General features: G+C 23.3%; 4 protein-coding genes across 6 annotated transcripts; 3 read left to right on the top strand and 1 right to left on the bottom strand.

Annotated features, from left to right (window-relative positions):
* Positions 1-2082: 2082 nt before the first annotated feature.
* LOC127285600 (neuropeptide-like 3) lies at positions 2083-5925 on the bottom strand. Of its 3 annotated transcripts, none has more exons than XM_051311698.1 (2): positions 5761-5789; positions 2083-2492 (listed from the first exon to the last, which is right to left on the bottom strand). In XM_051311698.1, exons 1-2 carry the CDS (start codon positions 5770-5772, stop codon positions 2277-2279), a joined length of 228 nt encoding a protein of 75 aa, XP_051167655.1. In that variant the 5' UTR covers positions 5773-5789; the 3' UTR covers positions 2083-2276. The 3 variants fall into 3 exon arrangements, with proteins under 3 accessions (XP_051167655.1, XP_051167656.1, XP_051167657.1); XM_051311699.1 differs by lacking the exon at positions 5761-5789 and adding an exon at positions 3039-3159; XM_051311700.1 differs by lacking the exon at positions 2083-2492 and adding an exon at positions 4803-5136 and having other exon boundaries at positions 5761-5925.
* Positions 5926-9394: 3469 nt separating this feature from the next.
* LOC127285611 (cuticle protein 16.5-like) lies at positions 9395-10664 on the top strand. Its single transcript, XM_051311716.1, has 2 exons — positions 9395-9496; positions 10083-10664. The coding sequence occupies exons 1-2, from the start codon at positions 9482-9484 to the stop codon at positions 10467-10469; spliced, it is 402 nt and encodes a 133-aa protein (XP_051167673.1). The 5' UTR covers positions 9395-9481; the 3' UTR covers positions 10470-10664.
* A 1651-nt stretch (positions 10665-12315) lies between these two features.
* LOC127285641 (uncharacterized) lies at positions 12316-16642 on the top strand. The gene is made up of 3 exons (XM_051311762.1): positions 12316-12382; positions 12859-13245; positions 16359-16642. Exons 1-3 carry the CDS (start codon positions 12365-12367, stop codon positions 16560-16562), a joined length of 609 nt encoding a protein of 202 aa, XP_051167719.1. The 5' UTR covers positions 12316-12364; the 3' UTR covers positions 16563-16642.
* A 2488-nt stretch (positions 16643-19130) lies between these two features.
* On the top strand, positions 19131-22005 carry LOC127285610 (tubulin beta-4B chain-like). Its single transcript, XM_051311715.1, has 5 exons — positions 19131-19338; positions 19549-19885; positions 19972-20404; positions 21188-21564; positions 21668-22005. The coding sequence occupies exons 1-5, from the start codon at positions 19282-19284 to the stop codon at positions 21805-21807; spliced, it is 1344 nt and encodes a 447-aa protein (XP_051167672.1). The 5' UTR covers positions 19131-19281; the 3' UTR covers positions 21808-22005.
* Positions 22006-23180: the final 1175 nt, after the last annotated feature.

Below are 23180 nucleotides of genomic sequence, written 5' to 3'. Positions count from 1 at the left end.
ATTTAATTTTTTTGAAAATTTCAATCTCGAATATCAATTTCTATCAAATTAATAATTAAATTAAATTTGAAATTAGAAAATTTTTATAAAAATAGGTTTCGTGTGCTTTATAAAAAATTTTATCGATACCCTGCAATCTATGACGTATATACACCATCTTGTGTTAGGTCGGTGACCTCAGGGGCGCGATCAATGTAACAGTTGCAGATCGGATGCTGAATTCTGCCGAATAAATTCACTCCGAAATAGATCAATATAATTTTATTATTTCTGTCCTAGATTTTATTTTTGAATTTTACGAGAGTCATATTTGATATTTCTTATATAAATTTAAGGATATATTTTTATTGACAACTACATTAAGGGGTGGGGTCCACAAATATAAAATTACACATCTTATATTTGTGGTTTTTATTATTATTTAATTATTAAAAATTTTTTTTAATATCTTATAGTTAAAAATTTTTATTTATCAAAATTTAATTAGAATTAGTTAAATTTTTAATTTTTTTTCAATTACTATTTAATATAATTTTTTTAAAATAAAATTTTTTATTGAAATTTTTTATCAATTTCTAGGATTAGCAAAAAATAAGTATTTTTTTAAGTAAATTTTTAATTTTTTTCAATTACTATTTAATATAATTTTTTTAAAATAAAATTTTGTATTGAAATTTTTTATCAATTTCTAGGATTAGCAAAAAATACGTATTTTTTAAAGTAAATTTTTAATTTTTTTCAATTACTATTTAATATAATTTTTTTAAAATAAAATTTTTTATTGAAATTTTTTATCAATTTCTAGGATTAGCAAAAAAAAAAGTAATGTGATCCAGAAAAATTTCCTCTTAATATAAAATTATTTTTTTTTTTAGATGAAGGAGATTTAATTTTTCTGTTTTTGAGTACATATATAGAGAAAAATTTCTTTTAATATAAAGAAAATATAATCAAGAGAATTTTCTTTAATTTAAAGTTACTTGAACCACATAGTGAGTAAATTGAACCTTAATTGAGAATAGAAAATATAATTTATATTTGACGGAGAGAAAAATTATTAAAAATTTAAAAATTAATTTTTTTTTGAATAATTTTTATAAATTTTTTTTTTTTATTGAAAATTAAGAATTTATTATAATTCAACTAAAAATTGATAATTAGAAAGTTATATTGTGTATATATAATCGATATGTGTGTGAAAGAAGATTCTCAAATCATTAAATTAATAAAACAATGAAAATTATCGGAGCGCAATGGTTACAGTGTGTGTATGTGAAATGGATGTGACATTACATAACAAAAGCTTGCGTTTTTATGTGTTGTTGATTATATAATCGGTTATGACATTGGTTGACAAAATCATAATTGCATCATTTTCATCTTTACGTAAAAAAAAAGAAAAAAAAAATTTTTTTTTCCCCTAATTGAAAACATTTAAATTTTCGCCTGGAAAAAACGAGGGGATTATTGTAAATAAAAAGAAAATATTGCGTTTTAAAAAAAAAAAATTGAATAAAAATTTTTTCAAAAGTATTTTGATGACAAAAATAATTTAGAAAACTGCGGGTTTTTTTTTTATTGCTAGGGTAAAAAAAGAAGAAATAATAACAGAATAAGAAAAAAATGATTAGTTGAAAGAAGAGCATATTTATAGTAAATATAGAAGGTTGTAATTTTAAAAAAAATTTAAGGGACATAATTAGAGAAAATGTTATAAGGGGTTAGTTAGATTACGTTCTCTTCTTTCAGACCACTTATTTATTCTGAAAGGCATCAGAAATCAAACTAACAATTTACGCTCCATCACGATGGGACTTTCAGGGTCGAGCGACGAACTTGATAATAAAATACTAATTCAATATAAGCCTGAGAAAAGGGATAATGAAAAAAAAAAAAAAAACATTGAAATTCTCCCTTTATAAAAATATTTCTATAATTAAATAACTTATTTTTCTATTTAAAAAAATAATTTTTTAAAAAATTCAAATTTAAAAATCCTTACAAAATTATTATAAATTAATTATAAATAAATATTAAAAATTGTATATAAAGAAACAAGGAATAAAGGGAAATAATTACGCATTTTTTGAGCTTCTAAGCAATTTTATTGTTGAGCAGTTTCAGGGATTTTTTTTACAGATAAACGAATTGAAGGTGATACAATGAGAAAAAAAAATGGACTATGATAATTTAAAAAAAAAATGAATGCGATGACAAATCGTGATGAGTGAGATGCGTGTTAATATCATTTTTCTTTTTTTTTTTTTTGTTTATATTTATAAAATATAAGTTGGTTGTTTATAAATTGGAGCCACACCGGAATAAGATGTAATCAATGGTTGATAAGAATACGGCAATGGACCAATTCCAACATATGGACTGTATGGATTGTAAGCGTTATACAATAAGGGTTGAGCCAAAAATCCTGGATCCGGCTTTGGTGCTGGAGCTGGAATTGCAGCAGCAAATGCCAAAATGGCGGCGAGAACGAACTAGAAAAAAAAAGAAAAACTGTTAATAAAATTATTTTTTTATGTACACAATTTTTTAAAAAAAATTATTTATTATTCTTTTTGCAAACTTTAAAAAGTTTCCATTGTTGGCACAAAAAAAGCACAAAGCCGAACTAGAATATTTTTAGTACTTTTATTTATTTTTTTTTTTAAATCGTTTTTTAATATCAAGAATAATTTATGCGAAAGAGAATATTTCGTTAATTATGTTTTTAGAAGAGAAAATTAGAAGAGGGTACAAAAATGAAAAATAAAAAGTAAAAAAAAATTGAGTAGTATTAATTTATTTACAACTTTATTTATATTTATAAATTTTTTTAAATAGAAAAATGACAGTACAAAAGAATGTTAATGAAAAGAAAAGCAATATGGCAATGTTAAATAAAAATTTAGAAGAAAAAATAATTAAATAAAATTGAAATATATTTTTCGATGGTCCACAATGATTAGAGAAATAATAAAAATAATAAACAGTATATTTTTGAATGCTAAAGAAATGTATACTGATACAAAAAGGGTACTTACCAACTTGAACATAGTGACTTACTACTTTAGAATATACTGAGGTTCTAGAAACGGCCCTTATATACCAGAACCAGATCCTGCATTTGGATTGGTGGTTTTTTGTTTGTCCCTTCCATGATCGCATGTTTCACTTCGGGTAGGAGAAGGGTGAAACTTGATTATAGAAGAAAGGATTGACTTGAGTGCATCAACCACTAGAAAAATGTTAAATGATGCTCAAGGTTATTTCCATTAGGCGTGGCGCACTGCAACTTTTCTTCGTTACCGAAAAATTTTTCCCATTTTTTTTTTTTTCACTAAATAACACTTTTTGCAAATAAATCACTTGTTTCTTCATTTTTTGATAAAAACTGCATACAATGAAGAAAAAAAAATTATTATTCAAATATTTTCCTTCAATTAACCAAATAAATATATATTTTTTTCATATATACTTTTGGTTTTATTGATTCAAACAAGTTTTGTTTGGCTTAATCAACAAAATTTGGTCCAACAACCAAATTTTTTTTCTTCCATTTGGGAAATTTATAAATATTTTTTTAAAACTAATTTATTTATGTAATATAAAGTTTAGAAAAAATAGATTTGCGCAAAAATAATTATTGGATAAATTTTTTTTCTTAAAATTAAATCTAGTTTTCAATTAAGAAATTTGATTCCAATTTTAGTTGCATTTTATATTTTATATTATATTCTCAATATTGAAGAATATCTTAATTCATAAGAAATCGAGGATTTATGCTCCATTTAAAAATTAAATGTATATTTATAAAAATTAAATGACATAATATATTTTAAGAAAAATTTCCCTTTATCGAAATATTCTTAAAATTAGAATATTCTAAAGGTTTCTATTTTTAAAAAAAAGTATAAATATATATATTTTGTATCAGAAATATATTGATCAATATAGAAGAAAAACTTGAAAAATTAATATATACGAGAAAACGATATTCCAAATTTAAAAAAAATTTATTTGATTCGAAAAATCGATTTTACTTGACTATTATCAAATAAATATTTATTAGAGTCAATTAAATATTTCACAGAAAATTAAAAGGCATTAAAATAAGCTGCAACGCTTATTATTTTAATCCAATTTTGCTTATTTTAATTATTTTGGTATTAAAATAAGCAAAATTGGATATAAAAAAATTATATATAGTTAACAGATTATTTAAATTTTTTTCATATAGATAAATTAATAATACTTTTGAATATTTAATTTTTTTAAATATAATTTTTCAATATTTATAAATATTTTCAAATTTTTGAATATTTTTCTTTAAAAAAAAAAAAACGAAAATATTGATTTAAATTTAAATCACTTCCGGAGTCCAATTTTGCTTATTTTAATTAATTTTGGTATTAAAATAAGCAAAATTGGATTAAAATAATAAGCGTTGCAGCTTATTTTAATACCTTATAATTTTCTGTGTTATTGGAGCCAAATAATTTTTTATTTGAATTAAATAAACACTGTTGAAAACAATAATTTCTGTATTTTATAAAAAAATACCATTTAAAATAAATTTTTTTCATATTATTAAAATAAGAATAACAATTGCTCAAAAAAAATATTCTTACTATTTTGAAAATATTATTCTTATTTTAAAAATTATATTTATTTTATAGTACAAACGGTTATTATGATTAAAATGATTCTTATTTTAAGAGTAAAATATAAATCAAAATTAAAATATCGTTTTTTTTTTGAAAGACGAATTATAAGGATAAAAGGATATTGTATTAATGAGAGCAAAATAATTTTTCTGAATGAAGAATTTTATTACATGATAAATCACAAATTGAGATACAAAAAGTTGATGAATGAAATTTGAATGATGTGTTGAATGCCTAATGTTGTCATTGGTGTATTTTTTCATTAATTTTAAAGCGCTGCAGGGTAAGCTAAATATGTCGTGTACGGCGAATATGGATATCCAAATTTAAGTGAATTATGATTTTGAACAATGGACTGAGAACTGGTAGCAAGTGGTAGCGATGCTGGTATATAGGCTGTGTCATATGCTGGCAGAATAGCGACTCCAGGAGCTGGAGCTGCGAAAGCTACCGCCAAAAGGGCCAAGAATGCAAACTGAAAAACAAAACGAAAATATTAATTAATATTATTACAAAACATAAAATATTTTCTTTTTATCATAAAACTGTAAATAATTATCAAATTATCTCCAAAAACATACATCTGCATAAAATTCATCTCTCTTTTTAAATATATTTAAATATTTTTTAATATTAGTAGTTTTTAATTTATTTCCTAAAATGTAGATTTATTTACTACTTTATAAAAAAACGCAAAATATTTATATAAAAAGAAAAGTTTAATTATTTTTTCTGCAAATAATTTTCTGTTGACGTTCATATAAAAAAAAGGTGCTTTAATTAAATTTGTACAATACGTGATTCAATGTTATTCTCAAGGTTGTGAGCTTGCATTTAAATCTAAATTACCTTTTGATTATCGATTAGTTGGGATGCTTAATGAATTTTCTCATATCGTATTAATTACTTTCAATTGTGAAAAATGTCCACTTCAAATATCACACAAAAAAAACTAAATCTTAATTTATTTGATAAATAAATAAAAAAAATATTAAATAAATAAATTTAAAAAAAAGAACTAAAAATACTGAAAATGAATGCAAATTCACTAAGTCAATATCACTATAGAATATTTTTTTTTGGAATTATAAAAACTCACCAACTTGAACATGTTGAATTAGAGTTTTATATATATAAGATTGTTCCACAAGCAAAGGACAAACGGACTATGCAGAGGAATGCTTTGGTTTTAAACTATTTATACTCAACATATAAGCAACCCTTTCAGGGTCATCAAGAGTTTTTCTTTTTTACATTTGTGTATATCCTTACCACGCCTCTTTGTGTCTGGTCAGGATTTGATAGTGGTAACCGCAACTACTATCCACTGAGGTCATTGCTCATCAGTCTCTTAGAATGTGGTAGCCAGTTCAGCGTCACTTTGAGAAATTTCTTCGTCATCGCGATATACTTGACAAAACTTTTTCTATATTGAATTTTCTTCTTCTATCCGATATTTCACTCAAAAAAAAAAAAAAAAAATCTTCAATTGATAGGAAAATTCTAATATTATTCTTCTATTAATACGGAAAAAAAATATTTACCTGAAACAGCGAAAGGTTTCATTAGAATAGCGAAATATTTAACTGAAACAAGTAAAACTTTTGCTACTATAGTGAAACGTTTCGCTGCACTCAGAGAAATGGTATATTTGTCTCCGAGCCTACTAACTCATTTATTTGTTGCAAATATATTTCATTTCATTGAAATAAAAAATTTATTTGAGTCAAAGAAAAATTTATTTCTGACAAATAAAATTTTTATTTACGCCAAATAAATAAGTTAGTAGGCTCTGAGACAAATATACGTTTATTTAACTCAAATATATTTTATTTGGTTCAAATAAATCATTTCTCTGGGTGTGTTCTAGGTAAATATTTTTTTCCGTGAAATATTACAATTTAAGAATATATACACTGTAAAAAAAAGGAGTTGAATTTCAACTCCCTAGGGGATGCTATAAAAGTCCCACTTTTTTGGAGTTGAAGCGAAGGGAGTTAATGCTTTTCGAGTTAATTTTATGTCTAGGGAGTTAGTTTTAAGGAGTTAATTTCATTATTAACTTCTTTTTTGAGTTGTTTTTTAATTCGAAAAATTTAACTCCCAGTAACGTTAACTCCCTAATTTTTTTACAGTGTACTCTCAAAACAAGAATATTTAGAAAAAAGGATTTTATTCTTATTTTAAAAAAATAAGGAACAAAAAATTTCCCTTTGGATAATAATCGCATTATTTTACCATTGAAACAATTTTTAAACTATCATATCCAAATATAGCAATATCCTATTCTCAAATCGAGAGGAATATGTCTAAAAAAATTTATTAAATCAGATCAAACGAAAGAACCCTAAAATAAAAAAGAAAAGAAAAAACAAGGAAATTTCTACACGGGTTTTATATGATATAATAATAATAATCATACCAACAGTTATATAATCGGATGAGTAAGAGTATTACGAAAATCAAACGAAACATATCCCCAGATAATGAACGTGGTTTCTACTCCGGAAGTGATTTAAATTTAAATCAATATTTTCGTTTTTTTTTTTTTTTTTTTTTTTAAGAAAAATATTCAAAAATTCGAAAATATTTATAAATATTGAAAAATGATATTTATAAAAATTAAATATTCAAAAGTATTATTAATTTATCTATATGAAAAAAATTTAAATAATCTGATAACTATATATAAATAAAAAAAACAAGTTGTAAATTCAGATGTTCATTACATGGACATTTTGCTTCCTCTTTACGATAAGCAAAAAAATTTGCTTCCTCGTAGAGAAAGCATTAACATTGAAATAAACATAGAAAAATAATATAATAATATAATATAAACATTTGAGTACCTATACATTTGAGTTAAATTTAAAGAATTAATGGAAGTTAAAAAATAAAAAATTCATATTTTTAACCGAAATTTCTAAATATTAATGAAAAATAATAATTTATAATTATTTACAATTATATCGATTCGTTTTAATGCAATGAACACAATTATTTTATATTTAAACTTGAATTTAAATAAATACAAAATTTTTCAGCTAAAATTTGTATTTTCTATTTTTTAACTTTCATTAATTTATTAAATTTACCTCAAATGTAAATTTTATACACTGAAAAAAAAATTTATTTGATTCAAATACTCAATTACTTGAGTATTATCAAATAAATATTTATTTGAACCAAATAATTTTTATTTGAATTAAATAAATTGTATTTGAACCAATAATTTCTGTATTTGAAACAAATACCATTTAATTGACTCAAATAATAATTATTTGATACAAATAAATATTTATTTGATAATAGTCAAGTAATCGAGTATTTGAATCAAATAAATTTTTTTTTCATTGTATATACCAATCGATTCGTTTTCATGTAAGGAATACAATTATTTCATCTATAAACTTAAATTTAAATAATCACAAAATTTTATAGCCAAAATGTGAATTTTTGATTTTTTAACTTTCATTAATTCCTTTAAATTTAAATTAAAACTATATACTTTATATATACCGATCGATTTGTCTTGACGTAAGGAATACGATTTTTACTTATATAACCTTAAATTTTTTTATTTAAAAATTTTGTCGATTAAAAAAAAATTTTTGGAAAAAGGACAATAAAATTTTTTTTTTGGGATATTTTTTAAAATCCTTTGGTAAGATTTGAGATATTAATATGATAAATGAGCCTACCAAATTTTATCTAAATCCATTAAAACCTGTTAAAATTATCTTCTAAAGAAAAAAGGGATCCACAGACATACACACATACATACATCCGGACAATTGATCAGGATCTCATATAACATGTTTCTATATAGAGAAAAATTTGTTTCCGACACTTTGAAAATTTTTATAAACGAAAGGACATACAAAGCTTCTTCCTCCACGAGGAAGCAAAATTTATTTGATATTTATATAAACAATTTTTTTTTCTTTTTTACTAAGAATACAAAATTTTCTATCCATAGAAAATATATGAAAATTGATATTTTATTCAAATCATTTTTCTTGGAGCTTATAATATACATATATATATATACGTAACACCCGCAGTTACCAAAAGAAAGTGGTAAAAAGAACTTCTTGCAACAATATTGTGCTTGTTGCATAATATAAGCAGTACGTGACCGACTTACTTGCAAATCAAGTTCAATATCGCAATCTATTTCTACGATTGTTCTCCAATCATATGTATAGGCATCATTTTTTTCAATGATATTAAAAAATCTATACATGAATATGAGAAAAAAATTAAATTATTAAATTTGTAATTTTTTATAAAATATAAAATTATATAATAAATAAATAATAGTGATGATGATATCATCATCATCATTTATTTATCATTTATTTTTATAAATTAATTATTTAATAATAATAATAATAATATTTTTTATTAATATTATTATTATATAATTTTAATTACTAATATTGAAATAAAGGCATGTAAGTGAATTTCCCAAATTTTAAAAAATTCGAAACTAAACGAAAATAAAAAAATTATAGTTCAATAATTTTCAATTTATAAATAATGGAATATATATTTATAGATTGGAACTATTAATAATATCGATGTATAGAGAAATTAATTGTAATTCTCCGTAAATATCGAATTGATTTCATAACTTATGTTGTGAATGTATTGTCCACAAGTATTACATTTTAATTTAAGCATTTCACAATTTAAGCGGTCAATGCACGACTCAGTTACAGTATAAAACACAGACTTGAGCGATTATCGGCACTCGTCTTCAAACGTTCAATAAGTGAATAGAGAAAGAACCCCCCCAAAAAAAAACCATAAGCAACATGTTGTCCTTCATAGTAAGTCTTGTTTTTTTTTAAAAAAAATTACAAATCTTTCATTAATTAATTAATTAAAGAAATATTTTTCACAAAGAATTTAATATTTCACCTAAACATTAATTTTGTATAATAATTTATTTAAATAATTATTATTTGAGTATAATAATTATATTTGGTTCAAGTAAATAATTTATTTGAGTATAATAATTATTTGGTTCAAGTAAATAATTTATTTGAGTATAATTATTATTTGGTTCAAGTAAATAGGTAATTTATTTGAGTATAATAATTATTTGGTTCAAGTAAATAATTATTATTTGAGTATAATAATTATTCGGTTCAAGTAAATAATTTACTTAGGTATAATAATTATTTGGTTCAAGTAAATAATTTATTTGAGTATAATAATTATTTGGTTCAAGTAAATAATTTATTTGATAATAAATTATTTGAAAAAAAAATTATTATTTTTCAGTGTAATAATTGAGACAATTTTCTCTCTGAGAAAAAAATAAATTAAAACATTAATTAATTAAAATTTAATAAAATTAGAAAAATTATAATTATTATAATTATTAAGAAAATTGTTTATTCAATGTTTCAGGCAATTTTTTCCCTCGTTGCCGCTGCATCAGCGAGCGTGTTACCAGCAGCACCACTCGTTGCTGGACCTGCAGTTTCGCCATTCACAGCGCCGCTAGTTGCCGCACCTGCAATTGCACCATTTTCAGCGCCTCTCGCAGCTCCAATTGTCACGGCAAGAAGTAGTCAATTGGTCGCCAGAAATTATAATACTTTTGCCACTCCAGTTGGATATGTAGCAAACGCAGCTATTTCTGCACCAGGAGCTTACGTTTCATCTCCAATTGTTGCACCTGCATCATACGCTGCTCCTGCAGCATATTTGTCACCTGCAGTTGCTCCCTATTCATCTCCTGTTATCGGTGCTCCTCTACCAGCAGCGCCAGCTTCATATTTCTTCAGAAGATGAAAATAATTCACCAAAAAAAAAAAATATTTTACAATAAAAAAATATTTTATATAAAAAATATATTTTACAATAAAAAAATATTTTATATAAAAAATATATTTTATATAAAAAAAAATGTAAATAATAAAGCCCCACAGGGAAATGTATTTGTTAAAAAAAAATATTTTTTAAATATATAAATATACTCTATAAAAAGCAATTTTATTTTTACTCCTGCGTATAAACTTTTCCAATAAATTTTTTTATTAGTAAAATTTATCTAATCAGAGAAAATATTTTTTTAATTGATTTATTAATAAAATTTAAATTCAATTTTACTAATAAATTAATTGAAAACTTCTTTTTTGCTATTTATTAATCTAATTCATGTGAGAATTTTTTCTAATTCAAATTTAGTGTAAAATAATCGAATAAATGTAGTTGCTATATAAACAATACATATTGAATATTTTATTTATATTTGTGTTTAAAAAAACACTATTTAATTTTTATAATAATAATTTGTAAAATAAATTATTCTTTTGAAAGAAACTATTTTTATTAATAATTAATATTTACAAGGACAAAAAAAGGAAAATTTTTTTTTATTTTCAAAAAGTGGTTTTTAAACTCTCATTTAAATTATAATTAATTAAAAAACAATTTATTTGAGACAAGATTAAAAAAAATAGTCATTATCTAAATATTTGTTTAACTCAACAGAATTTTTTGTTTGATTCAACGAAAAATTTTAATCTCTACACTCAGAAAAAAGATATGTTTAAACCAAATGTACCATTTTTTTATATTTACCCAATTTTTTGGTTAGTTCAAACTTTAATTCAAATAAATATTTATTTGATCTAAATAACTGTTTGGTTTATTTTAATAAACTTTTGAACAAAGAAAAAAATTGAGCTGAATAAACGTTTGGTTTATGCAACCAAATGTTTGGTTAACTGTATATCAATGCATTTATTTTGTTGATTTAACCAAAATTTGGTTGCTTAGAACGAATTTTTTTCTGAGTGTAATTCTTTTTTTTTATAAAAAAAATTATCTATCCAAAAAATAATGCTAAAGGTATAATTTTTCTCTAAGTGAAAGATTATAGAATTTTTATTTATATAATTTTATCAAAATAAATATAAATAATTTAAGAAAAATTCTATATTCCATGGTCTCATAGAAAGTGGAATTTTTTCACATTTTTTTTCTTTGTCTACATTTCTAAAAACTTATTTTTATCTGAATAAAAGCCTCCACACAATAGAAAATTAACTTGAATATAAAGTGCGACTTAATCTTGACATCAAGGACCTCGTTATTTTTTTTTTTCAAAAATTAAATATCAAAAAATTTTTATTTTATTCAAATAATACACTGAAAAGAAAAATATTTATTTAATTCAAATAATCGGTTACTTGACTATATTTATCAAATAAATATTTCAAATAATTATTATTTCACATATTTGTTTCAAATACAGAAATTTCAAATTTTTCAAATTTCAATTTGTTCAAATACAATTCAAATAAAAATTATTTGGTTCAAGTAAATATTTATTGATTGTCAAAATTATTTAGAAATAAATTTTTTATGTCGATTTTCTAAAAATTTACCCCAGTATTTAGAATCACAATATTAAATTAATTTTATATAAAATTATTTTTATTTTATTTATTTTATTTAATTCGCAATTAATTATAGGACAAAATTAATTTTTTTATCCGACATTGACAATTGTCTAAAAATATTCAATATATACACTTTGTTCATTATGTAATTTTTTTTTTTCGCCAATTGTGGTGCAAAGCACGTTTGACAAAGAAAGTATATTGGGTCATAGTTAAGAGCTATAAAAACCATGCTCAAGCGAGTATTGTATCGTCTTCTTTGCAAGGATTCCGAGAAAAATGGATTCACTTTTATTGGTAAGTGTTCTCCACACACCACTTGCTTCATATATATTTAAAATTTCTTTTTATATATATATATATATATATTCTAAAAGACGATATAGATTTTTTTTTAAATATAAAAACGTTAACAATATTGCTATTTTATTATGCATTAAAAAAATAAATTTAAAGGTTTTCTTATTTGTAGCCGTGAAGATTAGTTATACAATATAATAATTTGATACAATTTAATCTCCTTTAATATAAAATATATTCAATCGATAGGCGAGAATTAAAAGAAATTTTATTTATTGGTTTTTATTTAAAAATAAATATTTCAGTTCTTATTTTAAATTATTCTAATTTTATTTTTAAATATAAAGGAAAATTCTTAAAAGAATGTTAATTTTTTTGGTTTAACCAAATTGAATAAAAAATTATTAATTTTTTTTTCATATTAATTTAGGCACGTTTTAATTAATTAATAAAAGTAAATTTCAATGTTTCAGATATTCTTTGGACTTTTATCGGCTGTTTTAAATTACTGTTCAGCGGGAGTAATTCCTTCTGCATCAGTTGCAGTACCATCATCAATTGGAATTGAATATTCAAAAGCGGTGCCCTATAATGTGCCACCGCACACTTCTAGAATTGACATTAATAGTAAAATTATTTCTCCACCATGGTTGGCTGCAGGTTCCATATTTGGTGCATCTCCATTTGCAGTAACTGCTCCTTTTGCAGCATCACAAGTTGTTGCTGCTCCTGCACATCCTGCACCTATAACGGCAGCATATCCTGCAGTGGCGACCACACCAATTGTCACTGGACCAATTTTCGAATCACCCTTTTCATATCCAACTTTTCCTTCTTATGATCCTACTACCATTTTCGGTTAGGAATTTCCATTTTTCACATCAATTTCCTTTTTCATATTCTATTTTCTTCGCTGTATTTGTTTTTTTTTATCTTTTTTTTTTATATCTGTTTCTTTTTTTCATATCCATTTTGAAATATTGTATAAAAATATCTTGCCAAATAATGAAGAAATAAAAAATAAATTGTTTTGTTAAAATATTTATGAGGTGCTTTTTATTTAATTGAATACGTCTCAGAATTTAAAACTAAAAATAGAATAAGAGACGCACGATTCATTGAATTTATTTTTATAATTAAATTAGAAAATTTTTTATATTAAAATTAATATATATATCATCAGATAAATTTTTATTTTTCGAACTAAAAAAAATTTATTTTTAAAACAATTTTAAACACAAGATTTTAGTACCGAATTTTTATTTCCTTTGGTATCTTACTCTCTAAATCTGAATTAGTAAAAATGCGTTTACAAATTTGAATTAGTGACTAACTTTTTGCTTCTGAATTATAGTTAAATTTTACTAATTGATCACAGAAAATTAAAAGGCATTAAAATAAGCTGCAACGCTTATTATTTTAATTCAATTTTGCTTATTTTAATCCATTTTGGTATTAAAATAAGCAAAATTTGATTAAAATAATAAGCGTTGCAGCTTATTTTAATGCCTTTTAATTTTCTGTGATAGTAAAAGTTACTAATAATTAGTAAAATTTAACTAATTCAGAAGCAAAAAGTGAGTCACTAATTCAAATTAGTAAACATTTTTACTAATTCAAATTTAGAGAGTAAAATTCGCGCCGAATTCTTTCTGCCAATTTTTCATTCGGTCATTTCCAATTTCGGAAAAATGAAGATTTTGTCATTTTAAAAAATTCTATCAAACAACAATTCGTATAAACGAAAATTCGGTAAATTAAAAGTTCACTAAATTACCATTCTTTTAATTAAAAAATTATGTATAGAAAAAATTTAAAAATTTAGTTGGTAAAAATTCGTTAAAATTCTCACGAATGTTAATTAGAAAAATGAAAATTCGTCTAAAAAAATAATACCTAATGAAAATATAAAAATTCTTAATAATTTTTATATATAAATCATGCGCCTCAAAAAAAATAATTTTTAAATTCCAAAGACGTGTGTGATGGGTAATTTTCATTTCAACTGATTGATGGTAATTTTATGAAAGAAGCAGGCGCTGAACCACCTTATTGAACATAATTCCTTTGTTCTTAGGGATCTGGCCGAGCGTTACCCTTTTGCTTGAGAATAAAGCTTTCCATGCTATCCACCACTCGCTGCAGGATTACTTTTCGATTTTTTCTTTTTTTTTTTCTTTTTTTTTGGCACTCGTTCACCCAACATGTGATCTGTCCCGTGAAACAAGCAGCCTATGCGTCTTTTTTGATCGCCATTCCAGGATGTACTTCAAGGTTGTGTGAATCTTGTTTCAGTACTTACGTGTGTTAAAGGAAGGTTTGCGAACTGGTTCGAATTCCTCTCTCGAGTTACACGTATGTATTCATTGTGGATAAACTTTTGCTAAAAACGAGTCGGTCTAGTTATTGAAACCACTTTGTTTCTTCAAAAATCATTTTTTTCTTTTTTTAACATAATAAATTTTTCTTCCTTTTTTCGAAGCGGTAGCAACTAATTAGAGGCTTCATTTATCACACAATGTGAACATTTTATAAATTGGATTTACAAAAAAAAAAATTTACATACAAACAATTTAGTAATTAATTTTTTTTTTTTAATCGAAAATTAATTTTTTTTCTACACTGTAAAAAGTGTAAATAATGTATAAAAATACTAAAGCAGTACCGCTTTTAGGTATCAAAATAGAACCAAATGACAATTTAGTACCTGAAGTCGGTATTAAATTAATACCTTTCTTTTTACAGTGTATAAATAAATTATTGTAATATAAAAAAATTGAAAACATCTGAATTTCGAGTAATATATAAGAGAGTCGTTTTCTATACGTTTGAAAGAGAATGAAGAAAAAAAAAAAAAAACTTGAGTCTCTTTCTAAGGACTATATTTAATTTAGTATTCAATTCATGTTTCCTTGCGATTTCGTTAAATTGCAGACATACTATTGTCCGTTGCTTTTTTGAAGACAACCACCCGGTCAAGTTGCAAGACAGTGGGACGTGCTTTTCCAACCACCTAAGTCTGCAATAGATTGGTGGAGGGGGGTGGGGGAACTTATATAAAAGCGAGTTCATGGTTCTTGATTCATCACATTGTCCTAATAGTGAGAATCCCCTTAAGACATCAAAAATGATTTTTAAACTCTTCGTAAGTGCTTGTAACTTTAATTTTTAGTATCGCAAAAAAGCGTCATAAAAAAAATTTAATTTTTTATAATTTCGTTAATTAAAATCGAAAGAAATTATAAAAAAATGTCCGTTTTTAAGTTTTTTTAATTTAATCTTCTCAAAATAAAAATATTTTCTAAAGTGGATTTTATTTTCACAGAATATTAAAAGGCATTAAAATAAGCGTTGTAGCTTATTTCAATACCTTTTAATTTTCTGTGATTCATTTTGAAAGGAAAAATATTTTTATTTATATTTTTAAATATTAATAATATTAAATTATAATTAAAATTAATTTTCATATTTACACGGACAAAAAATTATTTGATTAAAATACTTGATTACTTGGCTATTATCAAATGAATTTACTTGAATCACAGAAAATTATAAGGTATTAAAATAAACTGCAACGCTTATTATTTTAATCAAATTTTGCTTATTTTAATACCAAAATGGATTAAAATAAGCAAAATTGGATTAAAATAATAGCAGCTTATTTTAATGCCTTTTAATTTTCTCTGAACCAAATAATTTTTGAATTGTATTTGAACCAATAATTTCTGTATTTGAAACAAATACCATCTCAAATAATAATTAATTGGTTCAAGTAAATATTTATTTGATAATTGTAACCGATTATTTACACAGAAAATTAAAAGGCATTAAAATAAGAAACGTTGCAGCTTATTTTAATGCCTTTTAATTTTCTGTGTAAATCAAATAAATTTTTCTCTTTCAGTGTAATTTTAATTAAAATGTTTTAATAACTAATTTAGAGAAATTATAATAATTTTTTTTTTTGTTACAGTTTTTTATGGCTGCTGTAGTGGCGTTTGGATATGCTCATCCTGGAGTTTTAGCGCCAATAATTGGCACCCACGCGACTACTTACAACGCTCATGCAATTAATCATGCATATAGCGTACCAGCAGCCATTGCTGCCCCAGTACCGGCATATTATTCATATCCATATTCAGGATATTATAATCAATTCATTTCTGCACGTCGCTAATTTCATTATTTTAGAATTGTCATTTTTTTTTTCAAAAACAAAAAAAAAAAATTGAAAAATAAATTTTATTTTATAAATAATATTGTGAGTTTCACTTTCTATTTCCCTGAAGAATTAAATATATTTATTATCTTCACTATTTTATTATTTTAAAAATTCTTTTAATTTTCAAAAGAAAAAATTTCTGTTTCCTTTTTCAAAAAGAATAATTTTTTTTTTTTTAATATATATAGAAAAATTTATACATTTATATAATATACCATCGAGTGATAAGAGAAGTTAAATTGTAGTTCGTGATTCTGTTCAACGATGGTGTGTTGTGTTACTTCTTTTTCCTTTCACTTTTCAAGACATTGCAAATGTTTAATTTTTCACTAAGTTTCTTTATATTAAATAATTTTTCTACATCATTATTATTAAAATTAAACCGCGAAAATTTTTTTAAATAATTTTATTCCACCTAGAGAATTATTTTATTTCAATAAAATTTATATCAAACAAAAAATTTTATTTACCACAAAATAAAACTTTATTTAGCGTAAATAAAATTTTTATTTAAACCAAATTAATATCATTTATAGACGAAAATAAAATTTATTTGTAACAAATAAATATTTATTTTTCTCTGAGAAAAATATATCATATTCAAATTAATTGTTGAATTAATTGTATAGTAAATATATATTATAAATTTTATACCATTATGCACTTTTTACATATATGCATTTTTTACTGCTATTTATAAAGAATAACATAGTCATAAGTGTTATACATATATTAAGTATTTGCGGCATCTTGTGTGTCATGTGTTTCTAATCCACTGAACATTCATGTCAATAAATTACCTTGATTCATTTATTTTCCCTATTTTTATATGACATAAACAATTAACAATACTTGTTTATTTAATTTTTTTCCTATTTTCTTTTTTCCCTTATTTTTTTCTATTATTATTAATTTTTTTATTAATTCTATTAATAATTTATAATTGCCTACAATTAATTGATTGATAATAATATTAAATTAATTTATTATTAAATATTATATTTAATTAAGAAATATATTACGAAATTTAAAAAAAAAAAAAAAAAAAAAAAAAAATATAATTTCGTTATAAGTATTTGAATTCAAGATCGAAATGCGTATTGTAATTAGGTGGTGAGAGCGATCTCATTGTAACTTGTGACCGTGAATATATAAGCATTTAATTAATGCTTTAAATACATGTTTGTGAGAAAATCAACGTTAATGTGTGTACGTGAATACATTAAAGAAAGACTGGTATTAATGTATACTCTCGCTTGTATCCAATGCAATTGATGCTTATGCGTCGAGCCTCTGAAATATTTTGCAACTTATCGTCAATGAAAATTGCTAACTAATCAACCACATAGGCTTTGAAAATACATTTTCATTTCTTACACATTTTTAAATTACTTTAGCGTCACATTAAATAAAAAAAAAAACACGAACCTCCATAAGTCAGTTTGAAAGGTTAAACACACAATAAAAATATAATTTTTTTACCAAACTTTTGCAAAATTAATTAAAAAAATATTTAATTTTAATTTTTTGAAATAATTAAAAAATAATTTAATTGCGATTCAAATAGTTATTGTTATATCAAATAATAAATCTTTTCTATTCGCCAATCACATTTTTCTTTGCTTCTTGGAAAAAGTATTTTTCATGAGAATTCATTGTATAAATGATAACAAATAGAAAAAAGGGTCTCTCTCTCTCTCTAAAAAGCAAAGAAATTATTTCTAATTGTTCGTAATATATTGTGAAAAATTTATATAAAGAATTTTTATTGTTTGTTCTTTATTGTTTGTCATATATATATATATACTGAGAATAAGTATATAGAAGAGAAGAAAAAAAAAAAGCGGCACTATTTGCAAATGCAAGTCAAAAGGAAAATATGCATGTGACTTATAAGCCACGCATATCGTTTTGTACCTTAACCCACTTTTCATAAGCTTCCGGTCGTACCGCTAAATGTCGTGCTAATAGTTGGAAAAACATCTATTGTAAGTTAATAATAATCAATCTTTATTCTCCTATACATTATTTTTCTTCTCGCACTTGGTTTTCTTTTCTTTTTCCTTTTTTTGCACTTAAAATTATTTATACATTCATACAAAATCTATATTTATAATTTTTGCGTTTTTCAGTTTTCTTAAACAATAGATCATTGTGAACATTTTAACGGTTTTTCTTTTACGTTTTTTTTTTAAATTAAAAACAATGAAACTTTTTTTAATTATATGTTATAGTGGAATTTAAAAAAAAAATTGTTAAATAATAAACCGTTATTTACATTCACAGAAAATTAAAAGGCATTAAAATAAGCTGCTATTATTTTAATCCAATTTTGCTTATTTTAATCCATTTTGGTATTAAAATAAGCAAAATTGGATTAAAATAATAGTTGCAGCTTATTTTAATACCTTATAATTTTCTGTGCAATTATTAATTATTTAAGTGGTAATACTGATAGATTTTTTACAATTAAAAAAAAGTAGAAACAAAAAACATTTGAATATTCGTAACCAAGAGTGATAAAACAAATGACTTGTTGTTAATCAATCAAAATTTTTTTTCACCAGTTTTTTTTCTTGTAAATGTAAAAAGAATTCGATCAGAATTGAACGGTTGCAAATTATTTAATAATTTCTAGTAAACGAAGTGTGTTTAGTGAATAAAAAAAAAAAAAATGCGTGAAATTGCCCATTTACAGGCAGGCCAATGTGGCAATCAAATTGGTGCGAAGGTAAATAAAATTAAATAATAAAAAACATAATAAATCTATATAAATTGTAATTATATAAATTAAATAATAAAAAAAGAAATAAATTCTAATTATAAAATAAATAATAGCAGAAAAAAGAATTTTTTTTTTATAATTTCATTTCTTGAAATTATAAAAAAAAATTATAAATAATAAATTATAATTATAAAATAAATTTGTAATTTTATCCAGTTCTGGGAAGTAATATCAGATGAACATGGAATCGATCCAACTGGAACGTATCACGGAGATTCGGATCTTCAATTAGAAAGAATAAATGTCTACTATAATGAGGCAACCGGAGGGAAATATGTTCCGCGAGCAATTCTTGTCGATTTGGAACCGGGAACAATGGATGCTGTACGATCTGGACCATTCGGTCAAATATTTCGCCCGGATAATTTTGTTTTTGGTCAAAGTGGAGCCGGCAATAATTGGGCCAAGGGACATTATACCGAAGGTGCAGAATTAGTTGATTCTGTCCTCGATGTTGTTCGTAAAGAAGCTGAGAGTTGCGATTGCTTGCAAGGTAATTTTTCTCTTCGTAAAAATTTTTTAAATTAAAAAAATCAGAAAAAATTTTGCTTACGAAAATTAATTTTTTTCTGCAAATAGGATTTCAATTGACACATTCGCTTGGCGGTGGAACTGGTGCCGGAATGGGAACACTTTTAATTTCAAAAATACGAGAAGAATATCCAGACAGAATTATGATGACATTCAGTGTTGTACCATCGCCAAAAGTATCGGATACAGTTGTTGAGCCATACAATTGTACATTGTCTGTTCATCAATTGGTGGAGAACACTGATGAATCCTATTGCATTGACAATGAGGCATTATATGATATTTGCTTTAGAACATTAAAACTAACAACACCTACTTATGGTGATTTAAATCATCTTGTCAGTGCAACCTTGAGCGGTGTTACCACTTGTTTAAGATTTCCGGGTCAACTAAATGCCGATCTTAGAAAACTTGCCGTTAACATGGTACCATTTCCACGACTTCACTTTTTCATTCCAGGCTTTGCCCCTCTCACATCAAGGTAAATAATAATTTTAAAAAATTATTTCATTCAAATAATTTTGATTTAAATAAATAAATATTTGAATCAAATAATTTTTGTATTTGAATTTAATAAACTGTATTTGAAACTATTGTTAAATATTTAAATAATAATATTAAATAATATTTTTAAAAAATTATTTCATCCGAATAATTTGATTTAAATAAATAAATATTTGAATCAAATAATTTTTGTATTTGAATTTAATAAACTGTATTTGAAACTATTGTTAAATATTTAAATAATAATATTAAATAATATTTTTAAAAAATTATTTCATCCGAATAATTTGATTTAAATAAATAAATATTTGAATCAAATAATTTTTTATTTGAATTTAATAAACTGTATTTGAAACTATTGTTAAACATTTATTTCTAATCATTATTTGAGTTAATTAAATGATATAATTGTTTATCAAATACAGTTTATTAAATTCAAATAAAAAATTTATTATAACTGATTATTTGAATTAAATAAATTTTTGATGTACAAATATGCAGAAAGACGAATATTTCAAGTATGACAAATTAATTATCATCAAAATTGTACTCGTCATGTTTTTTTTTCGCAATTTCTTTCGCATATTATACGATACTCATTATGGAATTAGAGAATTCTTGAGCAATTTTCCTGTAATATTTAATCATACATTTTTTTTTCTCTCAATATTAAATTTAGTTAAGAAAATATTTTATTAAAAATTAAATTATAAATTATTTTTTTTCGAATTAATAATTAATTGTTCAATTTTAATTCCAGGGGATCGCAACAATATCGTGCATTAACAGTACCGGAATTGACGCAACAAATGTTTGATTCAAAAAATATGATGGCAGCATGTGATCCACGTCATGGAAAATATTTAACAGTGGCAGCTGTATTCCGTGGTAGAATGTCAATGAAAGAAGTTGACGAACAAATGTTGAATATACAAAATAAAAATAGTACATATTTTGTTGAATGGATACCAAGTAATGTGAAAACAGCTGTTTGTGATATTCCACCAAGGGGATTAAAAATGTCAGCAACATTTATTGGCAATTCAACAGCAATTCAAGAATTATTCAAAAGAGTTTCTGAACAATTTACCGCAATGTTTCGAAGAAAAGCATTTTTACATTGGTACACAGGAGAAGGTATAAAACAAAATTTATTAACAATTTTAAATAAATAAATAAATAAAATCAAAAAAAAAGAAAATTAAAAATTAAAAATTATTTTATTAATATTAAATAATAGGAATGGACGAAATGGAATTCACCGAAGCGGAAAGTAATATGAACGATTTAGTTTCGGAATATCAACAGTACCAAGAGGCGACTGCAGACGAAGAGGGTGAATTTGACGAGGAAGATGAGGGCGAAGCCGATGACAAATAAAAATTTTCTTCGTTCAATTTTTGAAGTATATAGTTTTAATTTTCAAAAAAAGAATGTTCTAATTATAAAATTTTTTTTACCCATTAGACAAAATATATATACAAAACACACACACACTTCGTATTCATAACAAGTTAAAAAAAAAATTTTCCACTTTTTTTCTTGTAAAATTATTAAATTATTTTTTGATAACAGAAACACAGCGTTATTATTATTATTATTAAAATTCCAAGTGAGGGAAAATTATAATTAAGTTAATGTTTCATTAAATTATTATTGTTAATAAATTCTCATAAAAAAAACATATTTTAATATTGTAAATAAAAAAAAGTGTTTTTCACGAAAAAAAATATTAACAATAAAAAAACATTTTATTCAAAAATAATTAATAAAATTTTATTGTTTTAATGCACCCAGAGAAATGATTTATTTAAATCAAATAAAATATATTTGAATTAAATAAATGTATATTTGTACTAACATATTTATTTGGTGTAAATAAAAATTTTATTTGACATAAATAAATTTTTCTTTGGCTCAAATAAATTTTTTATTCTAATGAAATAAAATATATTTGCAACAAATAAATGAGTTAGTAGGCTCTGAGACAAATATACTATTTCTCTGAGTGTGGAAATCTACAAAAAAAAAAAAGAAACTGCAAATTAAAATATATTAAAAATATTATTTATCCTTGTGTTTGAAATGATTGTTAAAAACCTATTGTTTTTTTTTAAAGTAATTAAAAATAATAAATTTCTCAATAAAAAAAAAAAACATTTAAACGTTGTTGTAATAAATCCCGTAATGTTAATTAAGTGGTTAAGATTTTAAAAAAATCGGATATAATTTTTTTTCTCTTTAAGATAACACAGAAGGTATACATCCGTTTTTAATGATAATTGCAATATTTCTCCTTGCTTCTGAGTCATTAAACTCGAGCGATCTAAGCTTGCATAACTTAAAGGCATTACATTAATTTCCCGCGCTATCATATTCTGCGTCATTCACGTAAGGCGATCTCTTTATTTGCATACCTATAGAGATCTCATCTCTTTTTTTTTCTTAAAATGTAAAAAAAAAAAAACAATTTATATTGTTTATTAGTTTATTCAAGAGTATGACCGCTTTATTTCAACGAGTGGACATTGCATGGAAATTAGCATATATATATTAATATCAAACAATAATAATGTATATTTTTTTATTTAGTCAATTTTTATATTATTGTTTTATTTAATTAATTTTTTAAATTTAGTGAAAGAATTATTGTTAATTAAATTAATTATTATTTTTATAATTTATTATTATTGTATTGATTCGTTGGAAAATTTATTTAATTCTTATATAATGAAAATTTGAATTAAATTTGT

Source organism: Leptopilina boulardi, unplaced genomic scaffold, assembly GCF_019393585.1.
Source record: "Leptopilina boulardi isolate dan_hultmark-lab unplaced genomic scaffold, ZJU_Lbou_2.1 LbouV2_337, whole genome shotgun sequence".
In the NCBI taxonomy this organism is placed as follows: Eukaryota; Metazoa; Arthropoda; class Insecta; order Hymenoptera; family Figitidae; genus Leptopilina; species Leptopilina boulardi.
Note: the sequence above shows the minus strand (reverse complement) of the source record. Positions and strands in the feature narration are given on the sequence as shown.